This window comes from Geotrypetes seraphini, chromosome 12 (assembly GCF_902459505.1).
Source record: "Geotrypetes seraphini chromosome 12, aGeoSer1.1, whole genome shotgun sequence".
Classification (NCBI taxonomy): domain Eukaryota; kingdom Metazoa; phylum Chordata; class Amphibia; order Gymnophiona; family Dermophiidae; genus Geotrypetes; species Geotrypetes seraphini.
The window spans coordinates 60,514,455-60,536,490 of NC_047095.1; the positions used below are offsets into that span (position 1 = coordinate 60,514,455).

General features: G+C 44.8%; 1 protein-coding gene across 6 annotated transcripts in view; it reads right to left on the reverse strand.

The window, feature by feature from the left end:
* The window catches only part of LOC117346033, a 113,089-nt gene that overhangs the window by 34,159 nt on the left and 56,894 nt on the right, over positions 1–22,036 (reverse strand). For all 6 annotated transcript variants that reach the window (XM_033915255.1, XM_033915254.1, XM_033915256.1 and 3 more), the window contains 2 exons: positions 14,689–14,794; positions 4,158–4,290 (listed from right to left, as the gene is read on the reverse strand). In XM_033915255.1, the coding sequence (XP_033771146.1) occupies positions 4,158–4,290; positions 14,689–14,794 (239 nt within the window). The remainder of the gene's footprint in view (positions 1–4,157; positions 4,291–14,688; positions 14,795–22,036) is intronic.

Sequence of the window (22,036 nt, forward strand, 5' to 3'; positions counted from 1 at the left end):
GAAAGACAATCAAAACTCATGGGAAGATCAATGTTCAGCTATTCTGGGAGAGGATAAGAACACAAAATCGCATAAAGTGGCTGAAAACTACTGAGACTACATTAAATTCCATAGTCCCACTAACCGAAAGAAAAAATATCTAGAAATGAAAAAAAAAAAAACCAAAAACCAAACCCTTGTTCACTTCAGAACTGAGAAAAATAAAAAAAGATTGTAAAAATTAGAATGGGCCAGGAGAAAAAGTCAGGGATCAACAGCTTAAAGGCAAATGGAGGAAAATATACTCACAATACAATTATCATATCAAACAGCACAAGCACAATTATTATTATGAAATGATAAAGGGCAAACAAATCTGGTCTAAAGAAGCTATTACGACTACTGATGAAACTAATTGATTTCTCTCCTACAAATCCCTCAAACATGAACTCTCCCACACCTAACACCATGGCCCATTACCTCTCCCCTTGACAATAGATCCCTTATCTGATAGTAAAACTACAATCTCAGATTAGCAAGATTGTACAGGAGGCTTATGCTGAAAGAAATTATTTAATTACATACATTTTATGACCTGGTTTGTTTTTTTTAAATGTATATTTTTACTGATTTAAACCATTTTTATTTTTTGTAAATGGTATAAAAAAGTTTTAAATAAGTAAATAAAGCCATTTTTTTCAATGCCCTCATCCCAGGACTCCAGTTTTTTACACAGTACCAAAGATACTGGAAACGTGGAGGGACATAATAATAATAAAAAAAGTCTAAGTCCCCTTTTGGCCTAAGGCCTTAAACGTTGAAAGTAGAAGCAGGGAAAATGTCCATTATAAAAAAAAAGTCCAAAAGGAGTTAAAAAAAAAAAATAATGGCCAGTCTCTACGTTCAACTGTTTAAACGCCCAGACCACCACTACTACGTCTACACTAACAACATATAATCAACCTAAAAAAAGCCTAACTCCCAAACGCCCAAAACAAGAGCTTTTAGGCGAAGGAGGAGCCAATCCTTCGCCTTAAAACTGGATTCTGTAACCGGTGTCTGTCAAAAACAACACCGGTTACAGAATCCACCCCACCCCCCTACAAAGATCGGGCCAGGAGAGAGCCCAAGCCCTCCTGGCCCCGGAGACAACGATCGGGGCAAGAGGGAGCCCAAGCCCTCTTGCCCCAGCAACTCACTGACCATATTGGGGCAAGAGGGAGCCCAAGCCCTCCTGGCCATGACACCCCCCCCCCCCCCTCCCCCCAAGATCAGGCAGGAGGGTTAAGCCAAGGGAACCTGTCACCAGGAGTGGGATCCCTAGGATAGTAGACTTGGGGGTGGGTCAGTAGAGTGGGCAGACCTGATGGGCTATGGCCCTTATCTGCCGTCATCTTCTATGTTTCTATGAGAGAGCCTAACTCCTGCCCAGGCGAACCCACTACTCCCCACCCCCACTTAAATATGGGCAGGGGGGATCCCAGGCCCTCCTGCCCTCGACGCACCCCCCCCGATCCCTCCCCCCCAATTCCCCCATGTACTTTTAAATCGTTGGACGGACGGGTGCCAAGCCCATCCGTCTGGCAGTCCAGCCATCCGTTGAATGGCTGGCCTTAGGGCCTAATTGGCCCAAGTGGCACAAACCCCACCCACAGGTGAGGCCTGAAGCACCTAGGCCAACCTGAATAGGCCCAGTAGGCTTAGGTCCCTCCTGTGGGCAGGGCCTTAGGCACATGGGCTCAACTGAGGACCCAGACTGGAACAGTAAAGGCATAGATACAAAATTCACTTAATCCCAGTCCTCTTCTGACTGTATCTTGTGCATGGATCTGCTGTGGAGGAAATGTGCTCTTGGAGGGAAAATCCTTAGCACTTGGCTAAGGGTCTTTGAGGTAAAATTACGTTATTCGCCGATGACGCCATCTATGCAACATAGTGGGCAAAAGCACAGTGCCTGACAAAGGCTCAATACCCGACAGTATGACAAATGACCTACTCCTACTGGAGCACTGGTCCAGGACCTGGCAACTAAATTTCAATGCCAAAAACTGCAAGGTCATGCACCTTGGCAGCAAAAATCCATGCACGTCTTACACCCTAAATGGAGAGACCCTAGCAAGGACTGTAGCAGAATGAGACTTGGGGGTGATCATTAGTGAAGACATGAAGTCTGCCAATCAAGTGGAGAAAGCTTCATCTAAAGCTAGACAAATCATAGGTTGTATTCGTAGGAGCTTCGTCAGCCGTAAGCCCGAGGTCATAAGGCCATTGTACAGATCCATGGTGAGACCCCATCTGGAATACTGTGCACAATTCTGAAGGCCACATTACCACAAAGTTGTGTGGAGACGAGTTGGTTCAGAGAATGGCCACCCGGATGGACTCAGGACTCAAGGATCTCCCGTATGAGGAACGGCTGGATAAGTTGCAGCTTTACTCACTCGAGGAACGCAGAGAGAGGGGAGACATGATCGAGATGTTCAAATATGTCACGGGCCGTATCGAGGTGGAGGAAGATATCTTTTTTCTTAAAAGGTCCCATAGCAACAAGAGGGCATCCGTTGAAACTCAGGGGTGGAAAATTTCATGGTGACACCAGAAAATATTTCTTCACCGAAAGAGTGGTTGATCGCTGGAATAGTCTTCCACTAGAGGTAATTGAGGCCAGCAGCGTGCCAGATTTTAAGAAAAAATGGGATTGGCACGTGGGATCTCTTCACGGAGGGAGTTAGGGGGTGGGACATTGGTATGGGCAGACTAGATGGGCCGTGGTCCTTTTCTGCCGTCAGTTTCTATGTTACCAATGTTGTGACCCCTGAAGAGTCATTGCACCTACTGTAATTTAAGTATGCTTCATACATCATACTTATAAATTCTGGAGCAAAAGCCAGACCAGGATGCTAGAGAGCTCTGGTAGGTGCTCCTGTGATCTACTCTGAGGTTTTGTGGTAGATACACAGCTCGCTTCTCCAGGGACGCCCTTTCGCCTGTTCCCTGCTCCAGCTGGGATTTCTGACCTGGAACTTGATCCATCAGGAACCCCATACCTCCAGAGAAACTTCAGGAGGCTAAGCCAGTGGCTCCCACCCCACCTCATGTACTGCATGGCAAGTGGAACACGGACGGTCCTCGGCCAGCCAGCCATTGCAAATCTGGCATGAATCCTTGGTATTCTTGCCCGAGGAGTCCATCTAGATAGACCGATTTTGAACTTAATTGAGGTGTTTAAAGGCAGATATATGCTTTTATTTTAAAAACAAGAAATTCAAGTGTGTCACTGTGGCAGCAATTTTAGTGCCAAAACGGCTCATGGGAGCTAAATAAGGGGTCAAAAAATTCAGGGAATAGGATTTTAGAGGTGGGGCCCTGTCCTTGGCCCAGAAACCTTTAAAATCACTTTTAGAGACCCCCCCCCCCCCAATGCTATTGCTGGGAGCTGCAAAAGGCTGAAACTACAGCCAGAGAACTTCTGCCTCAGACAAGCCTGGAAACCCAGATAGCTTGCTTCTTCAGATTGCTCCTTAATCCAACCGGCCAGACTGAGACCTCAGAACCCTACCAGAACCTGTGCACAAAGTCGGGGAGGAAACACAGCACCCAATCCTGGTGAAAAACTACCCTGGGGGCCACTCAGCCAGCGCTCAAGCTTTCTGTGGACACAATCTACAGCGAGCCTTGCTCCCAAGGGAATGGTCCCAAGCTCCTTGACTGTTAATGGAGGCTGGCCAAGCAGGTGCCCTGCAAAGCAGGTTGCCTCTTGGCTATAGACTACTGCCCTCAGAGTCTGTGTTCTGCAGCCAGAGAGGTCCCAAAACTGGGAGCCTCTGCAGCACCAAATAACCTCATGACTGGATAAAAACCTGAAAATAAGCACGAATAGAACAGACAGGCTCCTACCATCTCATGTATAGACAGTAAAACTGAGGATTTACAGGACAACCCAGAGTGATAGGAGGCAGAGCAAAAAATTATAAATAAAGCTCTCTATAACAGATCTTATGATCAAGGGGCGACAGCCCATAGGTTCCAGAATGATGTGCGTATTGCACCAGACATGATGTTTTCATTTTTTACTTAACTCACCTGTGCAGTGTCCCACCTATTCACATCCTTAAATTCAAAACATACAGTATAGATTGTTTGAGGCTTTATGATTTAAAATGTGAAGTTGGTTTTACCTGGGATTCTTTAGCATAATATTTGGGATAATTAATGATAGCGGAAGAACTCTTTAGTGGAAGTAACTCTTCTGCTGTATCAGATTTGCTTGCAATCCTCTCCACCAAATGTTCAAGGATTCCACAGAATTTACTAAAAAATATCAGGAAGAGTACAAACAAATTATACTGAATTGTTTATAAAATCTCTTGTTCTTTCAAAGCCCCCATAAAAAAAGAAATAAACAGGGATTCAAATAACTTGCCATAGGTATAATTACTAGTTTTAGGAAATCCTTTGGTTACCCAATGATACCACTCACTTGCTAGGAAATACACTTTTCACTCATTTCTATTTCTGTTTCTAGTACTATAAGTGTGGGTGAGCTTATAGTTAAATCAAGCTTAGAGCACTTCCTAAGTTTTTTATTTTCCAAGTTTTATTCATATTTGATATACTGCACCATCAATAAAAAAACACTCAGTTCCAGATATTGTTAACATCAAAATGCCAAAAAGCACACAACATATAAGAAGACTCCTACATGCTCTTAGGATGAAGATAATCCTTAGGACTGGGAGAGATATTCATCCAATGGAATGGGACCATTCAGCATGGCTCTTTAAGAGTTGCCCTTTCATCACAGGACTGTTCAACACCACTGGATTGAGGTGGAGTGCTGATGTGAGGGGGTGTAGGGGATGTTGAATTGAGTGCGGCTGGATCAAGGTGAAGTGCTGATGGGGGGTGTAGGATCGAGGTGAGATAGAATGTTGGATCAGGGGATTGCTGCACTGAGGTTGAGTGCTGGATCATGGGGGCATCGCCCCCCCCCCCCGGGGGGCATCACGACATGCTGCTTCTTGCTGGGATATGCTGAACAGTCCCACAATGAAAGTGTGGTAGTGTGGTGCTGAACAGTCCTGCGATGAAAGGGTCCGCTGCAATACCAGCTCTTAAAAGGCGCCAGTGAAAGGGCTGTGCTGAACTGGTGGCTCTTAAACTGTTGCAATGTATTATCCTAGACCCCAACTTGACTGTACAGACAAAGACTACCTATTGGAGGGGATGGTCCTAGAATGTTTTGAGAGCATTGCCTATTTCTCGCAATTCGAAAAGATTGATATGGAGGGTTTGTTTCTGGTGATACATTATCCTTGAGAATGGAGACAGTCTATATGAGCATCCCAAATTAACATAGAAGCAATTGTGGTTAGAAGTCTGTGATGGCGGGAGCAGGGGAAGGAGGGGGCTAGAAGGTAAGATTTTGCGTGAGATTGCAAGGAATCATCCACCATTGGAGAGAGTGATGGAGATCTGAAGTGATTTGGATTGGAGCAGGCAGAAATCCTGTGGCTTGAGATCACTGGGTTGACAGGGTCTATTGTGGGACTTTGAGGTGAAAACATGCCATTGGAGTGATATGTAACGTGCATGCCTTGTGACCAAGAAGGTGCAACATCTAATGTGCAGAAATGTGTCTAAGGGAGGAGACTGTTTGACACAAGTAAATGAGATTGTCCACTCTGCTTTGGTAGAAAAGCACAATCCTGAGTAGTATCCAGGAGAGCGCCTGTGAACTCCAGCATCTGAGAAGGCTGCAATGTGACTTTTAGTAGTTGACAGCAAACTTGAGCTCCAGATGAATTGTTGATTTGATGGCATGCTGAGCTGTTTGCAATAATGAAACTTTGGTCAACCAGTCATCTAACTGGAGAAATACATGAAACCCCATGTGCAAAGGGCTGCCGCCTCTACCACTAGGTATTTTGTGAAGACAAGAGGGAACGAAGCCAGTCTGAAAGGCAAGACTTTTATTAGAAATGTAGAGGTCCAATGTAAAAGCAAAGATACTTTCTGTGAGCAGGTAGGATGGATACATGAGTGTAGGCCTCTGAGATCTAGAGAGCAAAGTCAAATTGCCACTTTCCAAAGAGACCATGCAAAATTTTTCTTTCAACAATAAATGTTGAGCCCCTGAAGGTCTAGAATTGGCCAAAGCCTCTGGTCATTTTTGGTATCAGGAAATATTTTAGGTAGAACCCCTGGCCATTCTCCTGCAGAGGAATAGGTTCTATTGCATTTAGAGCTCTTGCTGAAGGAGGGTCCTTCTGGAGGGAGATGAAAGGAGATTCTTTAAGGTGGTTGATCTGGAAGTTTTCTGATCAAAACGTAAGGCACAGCCCTGGGTGATGATCCGAAGCACATTGTGATCTGTTGTTATAATAGTCCAACATTGATGGAAGTAAATTAATCTGCCTCCGATGAGGAGATTGGGAGGAAGAGGCATGGAAATGTTTGCAATGCTTTCTAGAAAGGAGGACTGCTGTTTGGATTGAGACTGAGGTTGTGATTTCTGTGTCCTTTGTTGTTTTGCATGGGGTCACTGAGTAGGAGGCCTAGAAGATGATGAAGATGACTGATTTTAGCATTTGCTGTTAAAAATAATATGAACATCTAGATGAGGCAGTTTATTTTCTACACAATGAAGATTGAGAGGTTTGTGGTGTAGATAAAGCCATCCTATTATCTGTTTGTTTTCTGATCTTTTCTGCCACCTCTTCACTTTTATCCCTAAACAGGTTTTTGCCCTTACAAGTATAACCCTGGTCTCACTCACACTCAGCCTTTGAGCACCAGCTAGCTCTTCAAGTCAAGGACCTTCGACTAAGATTCACAAAAAGAAAAAGTTTTGTCTTTGAGCTGGGCTTAGGCTGGAGCCAAATTTAATTCGAGAGGCCGAAGGATCACTGTCCTAGGGCTCAATCACCATACTCAGTCCTTACTTAACCACTTATTAAGGAATCAAGCCGAGAACGAATGCAAATTAATAACTCTACTTTACTTGAACACTTCATTGAAGTTTTCTACTTCCAAACTATTTGTAGTCAGTTCTTTTGTGGATACAGCAATTGGTGAAAGCTTTAAAGTACAGTTTATGCAAATATCTCCTTCAATGTGTTTCCCAAGCTCTTCATACAACTCCTTTAATACACTCCAGGTCTCATCTTCTTCCTTCAGTCCAGGAACATGCTATCTTCCAGCCAAGTTCAAGTTGAAACACTCCACACAGGCTCTGCTGTAAGCAGGGTCTCTCATATTCACATTTACCCACCAAGATGGGTCTCCGCACAGTCCTTGTCCTCTCCTAATGACACTCTCATGGGGCATAGTCCCAGTTCATTCTCTCAGTGAGCCACTCTGGTTCCCAGGATCACATTATCTTCCCACCAAGCTGAAACACTGCTGTCTGTTCTTCTGGCAAACCCATTTGGGCTTTCCCTTCCCAAAAATCCTGTGCCTCCTGCTCTGCAGCAGAGGCATTCTTCAAAGGGGGAGTCACACAAAGAACACTGGCAAGGCATTCTTGAAGCAGTTTCCAGATCCGATACTCTGTTAGGCCAAATGGCACATTGTAATTTCCCCTGCATCAAATGCATTGAAAGTGTCTCTGCCATATGCTTTCTTGTAGTGAACAAGTTCTTAGCTAATTGTTGAAACTGTTTTAATTTGTCTGGAGGAATTCCTCAAAATCTGACAGTTGTTTAAGTAAGGTTTTAAAATAAATGGACATGTAGAATTGGAAGTCCACAATGCCATCTATGAGCATATATGATTGGAAATACATTTGCCAAAAGAGTCCAATATTCTGGCTTCTCTGCCTGGAGCATAAGATCATGAGCTGCATGATCGTTGGAGGGCAGATTCCACAACTAATGAATGATATTGAAGTTGAGTTCTGTCAAAGCCTGGATATATTTGAATTCTATACATTCAGGCTGCAGGAGGGGAAATACCGGAAATTCACTGTCTGCACCATATCCAGTGCCCAGCATTGAATTTCTGTTTATTTTTGGCCAGCTGGGGCATATCTGGCTATATGAACATTCCACCCTTATAGGCAGTTATCTTTGGCCACCAAACTTAGCCAGCAAGCTGCCAAATACTAGAGGCAACCAGTTATGTTGCATGACATAGCCAGTCACCAACCAATCCAGAGATCAGGATATTCGATGTGAGATAGCTGGGTATCTCTTGCTGAATATCAGTGGATAGCCGGCTAAATTCTATTTAAATGTTCGGGATCATTCCTGGTCATCTAAGTAGCACTGAATATCTAGACTACTGTGTCTACCTTTTTAGGAGCTACCTGGACTGACAGGGGATTCTCCTAGTTCTTAAAGCTTCTTTCATGATCCTGTGCAAAGGAATCTTAATGCATTCGTTTGGTGGTGCCTCAAAGTCAAGGAGTTCAAAATGTTTAAAGCGAGTTTCCACCTCTATTTCCACTTTGATGGGCAAAGCCTGACCTATCTTCCTCACAAAGCCAGTAATTAGATGTGGAGGGCAATTTTCAAAAAGGATGTGTAAGTCTGTTTCCTGCAGGACGTTCAACGTCAAGTGTGGAGAAATGTCCATTTTCAAAACTGCTGGATGTCCAAAATTGTTTATCAAAAATCGCCTATTTGGATGTCTTGGCTGCCAGAATGTTCAACCTTAGGACGTCCTACTTTATTCCCCATTTTCAACCATAGAAATGTCTAAGTTGAAAATGTCTAAATCTAGACCATTTTGTGTGGGAAGGGCCAGCATTGTAATGGACTGGCCACATACACATGCCAACAGAGAAGTGGGGCACCTTTAGAAAGCAATACTGTGAACTTCACATAAAAGGTGACGTGTAGATCTCGCCATAACCCCATTATAATTTATGGTGAGCCCTCTAAAATTCCCAAAAACCTACTATACCCACCTGTGTACCACCCCAATAGCCACTATAGCTACAGGTGGCACCTACTGTATATGGCAGTATAACAGGTTTTGGTGGGCTCATACTTTCCACCATAAATGACTGGTTAGAGGGACTTATGGGCCTAGGTCCTCCTCTCATTAGTTGAGCAATCAAAAAGAATAGTGAAAGTTTATCTACCGACTCCATTTTTAACTTGGCATACCAATCACGAGCGATTCTTTCAGCTATAGCACCCACTATATACACAGCACAAATGTTGCGAGCAGCTTCTGCGGCCTTAGAACCTTGATTAAAAGCAAAAAGAAGGTGGTGTCGAAAATGCTCATTTTTCTCAACTTGACATTCCATTTTAACGATCTGAAAATTAACCAGTGCTGTGGAGTCGGAGTCGAGGAGACAGAGTCGGAGGAAATTTCGGGTACCTGGAGTCAGAGTCGGAGTCTGAAGTACAAAAAACTGAGGAGTCAGAGTCGGAACTGTACCACCACAAGTTGATACTCAAAGATTAAAGCCTAAATGGAGGACAAGATCTCAGATTCACCACTTAGGGAACATATATGGTTCTCCCTACGATATTGTGGTGTTAGATTTCTTTCATTGATCAAAAACCTCCATCCTATCCTAAATTGCTAATCATTAATAACGTATTTTTTAGTATTTTTTCATTTTCTTAAATTAATGATGGCGTACATAACAATATTTGAATGAATCTAAACACAGGGGCCACAAATATTGCAACATGTAATGCTCAAAAATGGCTCCCTTGAAAATATTGTAAACAAAAAGCAGAAAAAAGACAAACACTTATCTGTAATTGATGAGTCAAAAAGTACATCGGAGCATGGAAAATCTCTGAACGTATTCAGTTGATCCTTTACAATCACAAGGGAAAAGGCTCCTACGCGCGGTCTGCACCTGAACCGGAAGCCTTTTCTCTGACATCACAACGTGGGAGGGAAGGCTTCCAGATAAGATGCGGGACGCGTGCGAGGAGCCGCTGCCCACAGCTTTGTGCAATACAGCACTCAAGGAGCCAGCCCGAAGATGCAGCGTTGATTGCACAGTGGACCGGCCCAAAGATAACACCGGGGGGCAGGCCAGAAGGCAAGGCACATGGAAGGAGAGAGACAACAATGGTAGGGGAAATGTTTTTATTTTTTTTATTTAGTGATTGATTTGTCTGTTCAGGAAGAAATGTATTTGTTTCTTTTCCTCTGGGGTTGTACTGCTTGCAGAGTCTTGCATCTTAGGGTTTGTTTGTAAATATTAATACTTTTAGTTTTTGGTCCTGCATTTGCATGGGGTTATCTGTTTTCTGGTAGGAATGAATGTTGAGAAGCATACAATGTGCTTTGTGTATTTTAATTTTGTGGTTAACCATTATGGGCCTCTTTTACAAAGCCGCGCAGCAACAACCCCGAAGCCCTTTAAATTTCTATGGGCTTCGGGGCTGTTACCGCAGCGGCCTGCGCTAAACAGCTTCGCCCTATGTGTTGTTAATACAATTATATTGTATGTATATATGAAAAATGAATGGAAAAAATGGTGTTACAATTAGTACTATTATGGGGGCGGGGTCTGGGGTGGAGATTAAGTGGAGATGGGCATGACTTAGCCCTCACGGAAGACTGCTGATTGCCCAGGCTGGATTACAGGAAGCAGAGTCGAGGCAGAACCATATTTGCTCAGTAATTGAACAAATTGCTGCTCCAACATGGTCTGGAAAGAAGCCTGCAAATATGGATCCGAGTCTGAAACTGGACCACTTGCTGAGGCTAAAGGCTCCAAAGTTGCAGTGGAGATGTGCTTTGACTGAATGTCTTGGAGAGCTTGAGGACCACCGCCGGAACCTTCTGCTTAGGTATCTGACCCAAGGGAAACTCAGAAGATAAAGCAGGTGTACTTGAGGCCAAAGATGATTCAAACGAGGAAGGTCTAATGAGACTCGAGGTCGGAGTTGTGAAAGCAGGAGGACCCACGGTGGAAGGTGGGACTGAGGTAGCACTCGAGGTCGAGGGTGTCCATCCTGAAGAGTCCATCCTGAAGAGTTTTTCCACTAAAACCCAATGACGTTTAAGGGCTTGACGCTGAAGAGTAGCTTAGTGCTCGCACGACTTAGGACTATGGTCAGGCCTAAGGCACCAGCTGTGTGGGTCTGTGAGAGAAATTGCATGCTGGCACTGGCTACACTTCTTGAAGCCTGTTACTGGCCGGAACATAGGAGAAAAGATAGCCGCTGCGAAGTCAAAGCCCGCAGGTTGCGGCCTGCCCCGCCAGTCAGTCGACGAAGAAAAATAAAATAAAGTTGTCTTTTTTTTTTTGGGGGGGGGAAATAGAAAATAAAGAAAGTGACACAGCGATTTGCGACTAAAAAGAACACAAACTGCGGTGAGAGAAGGCACGAAGCGAACGAAGGTCAGTGCAAAGCGTCATAGCACAGACTTCTTGGCTCCACGGAAAACTGAGGAGACTCGCCCTATGCTGGGCAGGAAGGCACTTGTGCATGCGCAGTGCGGCTGACTCAAAACTTCTGAAGTTTTCTACAAGCAAGTATGCTTGCAAGGCTGTGGGTATCCGGATGACGTCACCCATATGCTGCCTGCTTGTTCTGGGATAAATAATTTTATGGCTGGGGGTCACCACAACATGAGGAACTGTATTAAAGAGTTGCGGTATTAGGAAGGTTAAGAACCACTGCTCTAGAGTGACCTCAGAAGACATTCCTGTGGTTTGTCAAGCCATAAGCCATAACCTTCAACCTTCTGAGATGTAATCAAGTCATCTGAGACATTACTGATATCAACAATGATATAAAAAGTGTACTTGCTGTGGCAAGAGAATCTACCCATCATTGACCACTATCATTCATTTCTACAGCTTCACTTCAGACTTCATCTGATTATCATCGGAACACTTCAGAGCATTGGATCTCCAGCAACAGCTAAAGGTCAAAAGCAAGCACTGTCTGAATCACCTGCTCTTCCAGTTGTCCTTGAGAAGGAAGAGACTGACAATCGCCTACCCAGGTTGTATAACTCAAGATCTATAATCACTAACCTATCAGGGGGACAAAAAGTTGGCATTTTACCATCAGGGGGACAAAAAGTTGGCATTTTGCCATAGGGAGTGTATGTTTATTCCACTTGATACCTGACTAGTGCTCATTCTAGTGTTTAGAACTTTTATTCTAATCTTTTGTTTCTATCACATTTTTGTCTATATTATATCCTTGAAAATAAATCCTTTTGTTATTATTAGTTGTGTGTGTTTCTGTAGCATATCAGTATGTCAGAGAGATACAGAACTAAGGTCAGCTAAATAAAGAAGCGATTTTCCAGAGTGCTAAATTTCTTTTATATACATCTTTATTCTACCATTGACATCTAGTGGTGATTACTAGTAACTTCACACAATTGTGAGTGATACATAAAACAATGAGTGGCACCAAATTCTGCATTTAAATTTTACTGTCCATAGATGTTGCTGGATAGAACATACTTGGAGCTATGAGATATTATCTATTACAATAAGCTCCTGCAGAAGAGTAGGCAGGATATCAAGTTCATTAAACATACCAAACATAGTGAGCAGGTGCTCTTAAGTGCAAGTGATTAGAAGAAAGAAATTCTGTTTGTGAAGACATACACTTTTATGATAAAAAGATATTTCTCATCCCGTACTCACTGATATTATTTCTCCGTAACTGAATTTTGAGTTATTTATATTGGAATACTGTAGCTCTTCAGGCATATCATACCATTTGTATAGGTTCCTTGGTCTTCACTCCCAGCCCTTAAAGACCATCAATAGGCCATTTTCAAGATATTTCTATACGTAAGATAGGTTTGCATACTATGGAGGAGCATGCAAATCTATCTCAACTGGAGGTACTGCTAGGCTGTTGGGACCACAGTGGCAGAAAATCCCAGATAACATGTCAGAGCTTCTCATGACTGGATACTGGCAGGAATATTTTGTTCTGTCCCGTGTGAAAGCGAACTCCCAGGTACTCCAAATCCTGTGTCAAGTCTAGGTTACTCTTCCTGAAGTTTATCACCCAGACCAGGAACTGCAGCAACTGCACAACCTGATGAACAGCCTCAAGCCCCTCGGACTCCAAGAGGGCTCTAATCAACCAATTGTCCAGATATGGATGAACCCAAGATTCCTAGGGCATGAAGATGGGCTGCCACCACCACTATCACTTTGGTGAAGGTCCGGGGCACCATCGCCAACCCAAATGGCAGTAATGCAAACTGGAAATGTTGCTCCAGGACATGGAACCTCAGATACATCCGGTTGTCCAGGAAAATGGGAATGTGGAGATACGCCTCCGTCAGATCCAGGAAGGCTAGAAACTCCCCTGGAGCCACTGAGGCATTCACCAAACACACTGTCTCCTCACGGAAGCGAAAAACTCGCAGCACTGTATTTACCACTTTGAGGTCCAGAATCAGTCTCCAATCTTCAGCACCTCTCTTTGGAACAATGAAGTATATTGAGTATCTCCCAGAGCCCGAGTCTTGCTTTGGGATAGGCCAAATTTAAATGAAATTAAACATGAGCAGAAAAGACTAGCTCCTATAGCCTGGCTTGTAGGAAGGAAAACAGATCCCTGAGGGAACAGTAATGAGGTGAGAGGGGTATGTCTCTGGTATTTGAGGCTTCCTACAAAGTCCTGGTGGGTAAACGGAATTAACCCAATGGTCCCGGAATAAAGTGGGATTGTACAAGAAAGTTATTGCCCACAGTAGCTAACGTATATACTTGAATTTAAACGGGATTTTTGGGCCAACAAATTGGCCCAAAAATGGGGGTCCCAGTTTATATTTGGGTCATCCCCCAGTGATCACCCAAAACCCTCCCGGACTTCCTGCAGGCCTGGACAGGAGGGATCCCTCCTGTCTCCTGCCCTGGCTGACACTAACAATTACCACCCTCCCTCCCTCGTGTACCTGTTGGTTCCCTGGTGGTCCAGCGTGTATCCTGCGCTGAAATCCTCCAGAAGATTGTAAACGTAAGTAGCCAGCGGTGCACCCAGGCCGGCACGCAGCAGTGCGCTTTTTGTGCTGCCGGCCGGCCCTGCACCACTCCTTGATAGGCTGCCGTGAGAACTTGCAGCAGCCTATCAAAGAGTGGTGCAGGGCCGGCAGCACGAAAAGCTCACTGCTGTGTGCTGGCCCGGGTGCACCGCTGGCTACTTAAGTTTACAATCTTCTGGAGGATTTCAGCGCGGGATACATGCTGGACCACCAGGGAACCAACAGGTACGCGAGGGAGGGAAGGAGAGAGGGATGTAATTGTTAGTGTCGGCCGGGGCAGGAGATGGGAGGGATCCCTCCTGTCCCGGCCTAAAGTTAAGGGGTACGGTTAATCTGCTGGCTGGGTTAAAGGGCAGCGGGGAGTATGGGACAATCAAGCCATTGTGACATCACTGATGAGGTTGGCTCTTTTTAGGGGGCAGAGGGTACAGGGAATGAAGGTGGGACAGTGTTCAGAGCCTGGCAGGGAAGGGGGTTTGGTTCACAGCCTAGGAGGGAATGGAACTGAGTGCAGGGCAGGGAGGGAAGGGGGTTGGGTGCAGAACCTTGCAGGGGAGGGCGTGACGGAGGGGACACTGGGTACAGATCCTGGCAGGGCAAGACACTTGAATATTAAGCCCCCAACTTAAATTCGAGTCAAACATTTTTCCTCCTTTTTGGGGGGGAAAAATGGGGGTCTCGACTTATATTAAAAAATATACGGTAATACATTTATATGTTATAATAAAAATTCAATAATAGAACTTTTAATCTTACCTTTCCCTATATAACAGGAATACTACTGCCAGGATAAAGAAAAAGAATATAACAGCAAAAATAGCAGCATTTGCTATTAGACCTGAAGTCAAACGGTTCAAAAATCCTAAATGAACAAATAGTTAAACAAAGTTAGTAAGGGTTATATGAAGATATCCTTGCCATTAGCAGAAGAATTCATAAAACATTGAGATCTTATATCAAACTTTTATAATACAGTTTTCAGAGATATACAGTATCTTAAAAGCTTCTCTTAAAAGAAAAGAATCTCGGAGAGAGAAAGAGATAATGGTTACTATGGACGGGCAGACTAGATGGGCCATTAGGCCTTTATCTGCCATCATGTTTCTAAGTGAAGGAAGCTATAACAGCTAAAAGAAAATCCTTCAGAAAGCTGAAGAAAGTCCCAACTGGAAATAATTGTTAAGAGCATAAGTAATGGTAAGTTAAATATAAGGCGCTGATAAGGAAGACAAAGAGACACTTTAAAAGAAGATTGCACTGAAAGCAAAAACACATAGTTAAAACTTTTTTTAGGAAGTCTGGAAACGAATCAGTTGGACTGCTACACAACTGAAGGGTAAAAGGTGCCCTCAGGGAAGACAAAGTCATAGTGGAGAGATTTAATTAATTCTTTCTTCGCTGAGGAAGATGTGGGGGAGATACCAGTGCCAGAAATAGTATTAAATTCTGGTGAGCCAGAGAATCTGAAACTAATCTCTGCAACACTGAAAGATGTAATGGGGCAATTTGAAATATTGAACAGTAGCAAATTGCTTGGACCTGGTGGAATACATCCCAGAGTACTGATAGAATTGAAAAATGAACTTGCAGAGCTATTGTTTGTGATTTCTAATTTATCTCTAAAATCCAGCATTGTACCGGAAGACTAGAGGGTGGCCAATGTAACGCTGATTTTTAAAAAGAATTCCAGAGGTGATCCAGGAAATTATAGACTGGTAGGTCTGATATCATTGCAAAGCAACATGGTATAGAGTGACTATTATAACAAACTAAATTACAGAGCATATACATAAGCATGGATTAATGAGACAAAGCCAACATGGATTTAGTTAAGGGAAATCTTACCTCACCAATCTACTATACTTCTTTAAAGGGGAGAATGAACTTGTGGATAAAGGTGAACCAGTTGATATTGTATATCTGGATTTTCAAATTGCATTTGACAAAGTAACTCATGAAAGACTTCTGAGGAAATTAGAAAGACATGGGATAGGAGGTAATGTTCTCTTATGGATTAAGAAACTGGTTGAAAGATAGAAAACAGAGAGTAGGGTTAAATTGTCAATATTCTGAATGGAGAAGAGTGAATAGGGTTTCCAAGGGGTCTGTGAAGGGACCACTGCTTTTTAACATTTATCAATGATCTAGAGATGCGAATAGCTAGTGAGATAATTACATTTGTTGATGACACAAAGTTGTTCAAAGTTCTTAAATTGCAAGAAGACTTTGGGAGAGTGGGCATTAAACTGGCAGATGATGTTTAATGTGAGACAAGTGCAAATTGATGCATGTGGGAAAGAGGAACCTGAACTATAGCTGCATGATGCTGGGTTCCATGTTAGGAGTCACTGCCTAGGAAAAGGATCTAGGTGTCATCGTTGAGGATACCACTGAAACCCTTAGTTCAGTGTGCGGTGGCAGCTCAAAAAACCAAATAGAATGTTAGGAATTATCAGGAAAGGAATGGAAACAAAGATGAAAAAGTTATAATCCCTCTGTATCGCTCTATGGTACAGCTGCATCTCGAATACTATATGTAATTCTGGTTGCCACATCTCAAAAAAGATATAGAATTAGAAAAGGTAGAGACTAGGGTGATGAAAAAGAGAAAAGGGTTGGGATGACTTCCTTATGAGGCAAGGCTAAAGCAGCTAGGAATCTTCTAAACTCTGGAATTCTTTGCCAGAGAATGTGGTAAGAACCACGTGGTTAACATGGTTTAAAAAAAAGTTTAGATAATTTCTTAAAAGAGAAGTCCATAAAACATTATTATAATGGCTTGGGGAAATCCACTGCTTATCCCTAGGATAAGCAACATAAAATCTGTTTTTCTCCTTGGGATCATTTCAGGTACTTGTGACCTGGGTTGGATACAGTTGGAAGCAGAATACTGGGCTTGATGAACCTTTGATCTGTCCCAGTGTGACAAAACTCTTATGTTCTTATGAGTTCCTACCCCAAAACAAGTTAAACAGTTACTACAAGATTCTTAATGTGGGGCTGTTTTTAGCACACAGTAGCTGGTAGATCAGGCCTGCACTAAAGGTTATGAGGTACATAATAATAATTTAAAAATAAATCTAAAAATTGGCACTTGGACAAAGAGACAGGTCATCCAAGTACCGATAATCAAACAGGGGTTTAGACATACCTAAAACCAGCTTAGGCCTTTTCACTGCCTCTGTGTGCCCAGAGCAAAAAGGGACGTTTTGGGAGTGAGGAGGGCGGGAGGTGGACCAACCTAGACTTAGTCGTCCGGCAGCCATAATCTAAAAGTTTAACAGATTGCCTGAATGAATTTATACGTTTTGACTTAGACCAAGACAAAACAGATATAAGTTCTGGATCGGGAAGCTGAGCTGATTGTGGCTGCCATGATTAGTTCAGCGGCCCAGGCAATCTGTTTCCCCCCCATCACAGCAGGAGAAATGCCCAATTTCTCCCGCCAACACCCATGAACCCCCCCCCTACACACACACAAGCATTGCGGAAGGAGGGATGTCCAGTCCCTCCTGCCTGGCACTCCCATCCCCCCTGCAAGTAGCCTAAGGGTCCTGGTGGAGGGGTCTGGGTGGGGTGGCCCTGGTGGGCAACCTTTGCAGGAGGGACTGCACATCTCTTCTGCCATGATGCTTGTGTGTGGGGGGGGATTGCAGCGGGTGTCGGCAGGAGAGATTGGGCATCTCTCCTGCCATGATCTTTGGGGGGACGGGGACGGTTCCACAATTCTCTAACTAACGCTTATGACCGATGCCGGTTAGAGAATCGTGGTTTTAGGTGAAGGACTGGTTCCTCCCACACCTAAAAGGTTTTGTTTTGGGTGTTTGGAACTTGGGCGATTTTTTTTTGGGAATAGGGCTTAAAGGTAGACGTAGTGGCAATCTGGGCGATTAAATGCTTTAACATACAGGTAGGCCATTCTTGGGAAAAAACCCAAACATTTTGGACATTTTTTTCATGAATGGACATTTCCCTGCTACCTACTTTGGGCACTTAAAGCCTTAGGCCAAAAAAGGACTTAGAAGTTTTTTTTATTTATTATGCCCTCCATGGCATATTAAAAATGTGTTATTAGCTTACTGCAATTTAGTAGACATGACCTTAAACTCAGGGGAGACACAAAAGTATATGAAGTTCTAAATGAACCTTCAATAATGCATGCACTGTGTCTAGTATTTCTCCATCATTGTCTAGCATCTCCCTTTCTCTTCTCTATCATACCCCACCTATGTTTAGCATCTTTTTCCCTTGCTTACCTCCCCCATAATAATAAATTTTTTATATACCTCCATACCCGAGAGTTCTAAGCGGTTCACAATTGGATAAGATACAAACAGTACAAGTTATTTAAAAAGACAGCAATTGAAGGCATCTAGTGTAAGAATACATAATCTGACATCAACCTTTCTTATTCCTTTTTCAGCATCTCTACTTTGCTTCTCTAGATCCTCCAGAAAGCAATGTTACTTACCGTAACAGTTGTTATCCAGGGACAGCAGGCAGCTATTCTCACTAGTGGGTGATGTCATCCGACAGAGCCCCGACACGGACATCTTGAAAGCATGTCTTGCTTGAAGAAACTTAGAAGTTTCGAGATGCCCGCACCGCGCATGCGCCAGTGCCTTCCCGCCCGATGTACCGGGCGTGTCTCCTCAGTTCAGGTAGCTAGCCTGAGAAGCCAACCCAGGGGAGGTGGGTGGGACGTGAGAATAGCTGCCTGCTGTCCCTGGATAACAACTGTTACGGTAAGTAACATTGCTTTATCCCAGGACAAGCAGGCAGGTATTCTCACTAGTGGGTGACCTCCAAGCTAACCCCAATGGGATGGTGGGAGTGTTGGCAACTTAAGAGAATAAATTTTGTAACACTGTTTGGCCAAACCGTCCATCCCGTCTGGAGAAAGTATCCAGACAATAATGAGAGGTGAATGTGTGAACCGAGGACCAAGTGGCCGCCTTACATATCTCCTCAATCGGTGTCAATCTGAGGAAGGCTACAGAGGCTGCCATTGCTCTGACCTTATGGGCTGTGACCTTACAGGGAAGGGATAATCCAGCCTGGGCATAGCAGGAAGAGATACAAGCCGCCATCCAGTTAGAGATGGTGCGCTTTGATACAGGTCGTCCCAACTTGTTTGGATCAAAGGAGACGAAAAGTTGAGGAGCAGTTCTGTGTGGCTTTGTGCGATCCAAGTAGAAAGCTAAAGCACGTTTACAGTCCAGAGTGTGCAAAGCAGCTTCCCCAGGATGAGAATGAGGCTTTGGAAAGAACACTGGAAGCACGATGGATTGGTTGATGTGAAATTCAGAGACCACTTTAGGCAGGAATTTCGGATGAGTACGAAGAACCACCTTGTCATGATGGAATACAGTGAACGGTGGATCCGCCACTAGGGCCTGAAGCTCACTGACCCGGCGAGCAGACGTGAGGGCCACCAGAAAAACCACCTTCCAGGTGAGATACTTAAGTGGAGCCTTGTTGAGAGGTTCAAACGGAGGCTTCATGAGATGAGACAGGACAACATTGAGATCCCAAACCACAGGAGGAGGTTTGATAGGAGGGTTAACATGAAAAAGACGTTTCATAAATCTGGAAACCACAGGATGAGCAGACAAAGGTTTCCCCTGTAAAGGCTGATGGAAAGCCGCAATAGCACTCAGGTGGACTCGTATGGAGGTAGATTTGAGACCAGACTGAGATAGGTGTAGAAGGTAATCCAGTACAGAAGAAAGGGAAGCTCGCTGAGGTTCCGTGGCATTGGAAATACACCAGGAGGAGAATCTAGTCCATTTTTGGGAGTAGCATTGTCGAGTAGCAGGCTTCCTGGAAGCCTCCAAGACCTCCCTCACTGCTTGAGAAAACTGATGAGGAGTTATGTTGAAAGGAACCAAGCTGTCAGGTGGAGGGACTGCAGATTGGGATGAAGAAGTGAACCTTGATGTTGAGTGAGTAGTGAAGGAAACACTGGAAGAAGTATTGGCTCCCTGCTGCTGAGTTGAAGTAGAAGGGAGAACCAAGGTTGTCTGGGCCACCGAGGAGCAATTAGAATCATGGTGGCATGGCCTGATCTCAACTTGACCAGAGTCTTCTGAATGAGAGGAAATGGAGGGAACGCATATAGGAAGCGATTCCCCCAATCCAGAAGAAAGGCGTCTGCCTCGAGGCGATGAGGAGTGTAGATCCTGGAGCAAAACTGAGGCAGTTTGAAGTTGTGGGGGGCTGCAAAGAGGTCTATCTGAGGCGTCCCCCACTGTGCAAAGACCTGATGAAGGGGCTTGGAATGGAGCGTCCATTCGTGAGGTTGGAGAAGACGACTCAATTTGTCTGCCAAGACATTGTCTGTCCCCTGAATGTAGACAGCCCCGAGGAAGGTGTTGTGGCGGACCGCCCAATCCCAGACTCGAAGAGCTTCCTGGCAAAGAGGGGCCGAGCCCGTGCCCCCTTGTTTGTTGACATAATACATGGCGACCTGATTGTCGGTGCGAATTAGGACCACCATGTCGTGAAGCAGATGTTGAAAAGCTTGAAGAGCATTGAAGATGGCTCTGAGCTCCAGAAAATTGATTTGATGGAGTCGTTCCGCACTGGTCCAGAACCCCTGAGTGCGAAGACCATCCAGATGAGCTCCCCATGCATAGTTCGATGAATCGGTGGTGAGAACTTTCTGGTGGGGAGGAGAGTGAAACAGTAAACCTCTGGATAGATTCGAAGAGGTCATCCACCAGAGAAGAGACTGCCGTAGAGCAGGTGTGACTACAATGTGGCGGGACAAACGGGTCGGACACCTGAGTCCACTGAGATGCCAAGGTCCATTGAGGAATTCTGAGATGTAGTCTGGCAAAAGGGCGTCACATGAACTGTGGATGCCATGTGACCCAAGAGGACTATCATGTGTCTCGCTGAGATGGACGGGCGAGAAGACACCGACGGCAGAGTAGAAGAAGAGCATCCATGCGCTGAGGAGGAAGGAAAGCTCGAAGTTGGATGGTATCCAGGACCGCCCCGATAAAGGGGAGAGTCTGGTGGGCTGAAGATGTGACCTTGGGAAAGTTGATCTCGAAGCCCAAGTTCTGCAGAAAACAAATCGTAGTCCAAGGTCGCCGAAATGACCTCTGGAGCCGACGGGGCCTTGATGAGCCAGTCGTCGAGGTATGGAAACACCTGGAGACCCATGTCCTGGAGTGCAGCGGCCACCACCCACCAGACACTTCGTGAAGACTCTGGGCGAAGAGGAAAGGCCGAATGGAAGCACTCGATACTGCAGATGTAGATGTCCCACCCGAAATCTGAGGAACTTGCGGAGGCTGGATGAATCGGGATGTGAGTGTAGGCCTCCTTGAGGTCCAGAGAGCATAACCAATCGTTTCTGCTCGAGGAGGGGATAGAGAGAGGCAAGGGTCAGCATACGGAACCGCTCCTTGACCAAAAACTTGTTGAGGACTCGAAGGTCCAAAATGGGTCTCGCAGATCGCCCGTCTTCTTCGGAACCAGGAAATACCGGAGGTAAAAACCCTTGGTTTTGCTGATCTATACGGGACCGGCTCGACGGGCCCGAAGCCGAAGCAAAGCCTGAGCCTCCTGGAGAAGAAGAGCGGTCTGCGTTAAGTTGGAAGGATACTCTCTTGGAGGGTGGTCCGGGGGACCCGTTGGAAATGAAGAGAGTATCCCTCTCTTACGATGGTAAGGACCCAAAGGTCTGTGTGTGATTGACTCCCATCGATGACAAAAATGATGGAGACGACCCCTTGGGAAAAACAGGGGAAGACAGAACGTTGGTTATGCTCCCTGGAAGAGAGTCAAAAAGGCTGAGTAGCCTTGGGTGCAGCCGGCATCTGAGCTTCTGCTGAGGTCTTCTGCGGAGGTGCTGTCTCTTCGCAGGCTGTCTCGCAGGGAGGAGTCTGGCCTCTGTGATAACGCCGCTGGTAAATTTGCGGCGGTCTAGAGGGACGAGACTGCTGAGGCTTTGGTTTAGGACGCAGAATAGATTGAAAAGACTTTTCATGGTCCGACAACTTTTAGTATACAGTTCTATAGACTCAAGCAAATAGATCCGCTCCTGCACAAGGTACATTTGCAATTCTGTCTTGGAGGTTCGGATCCATAC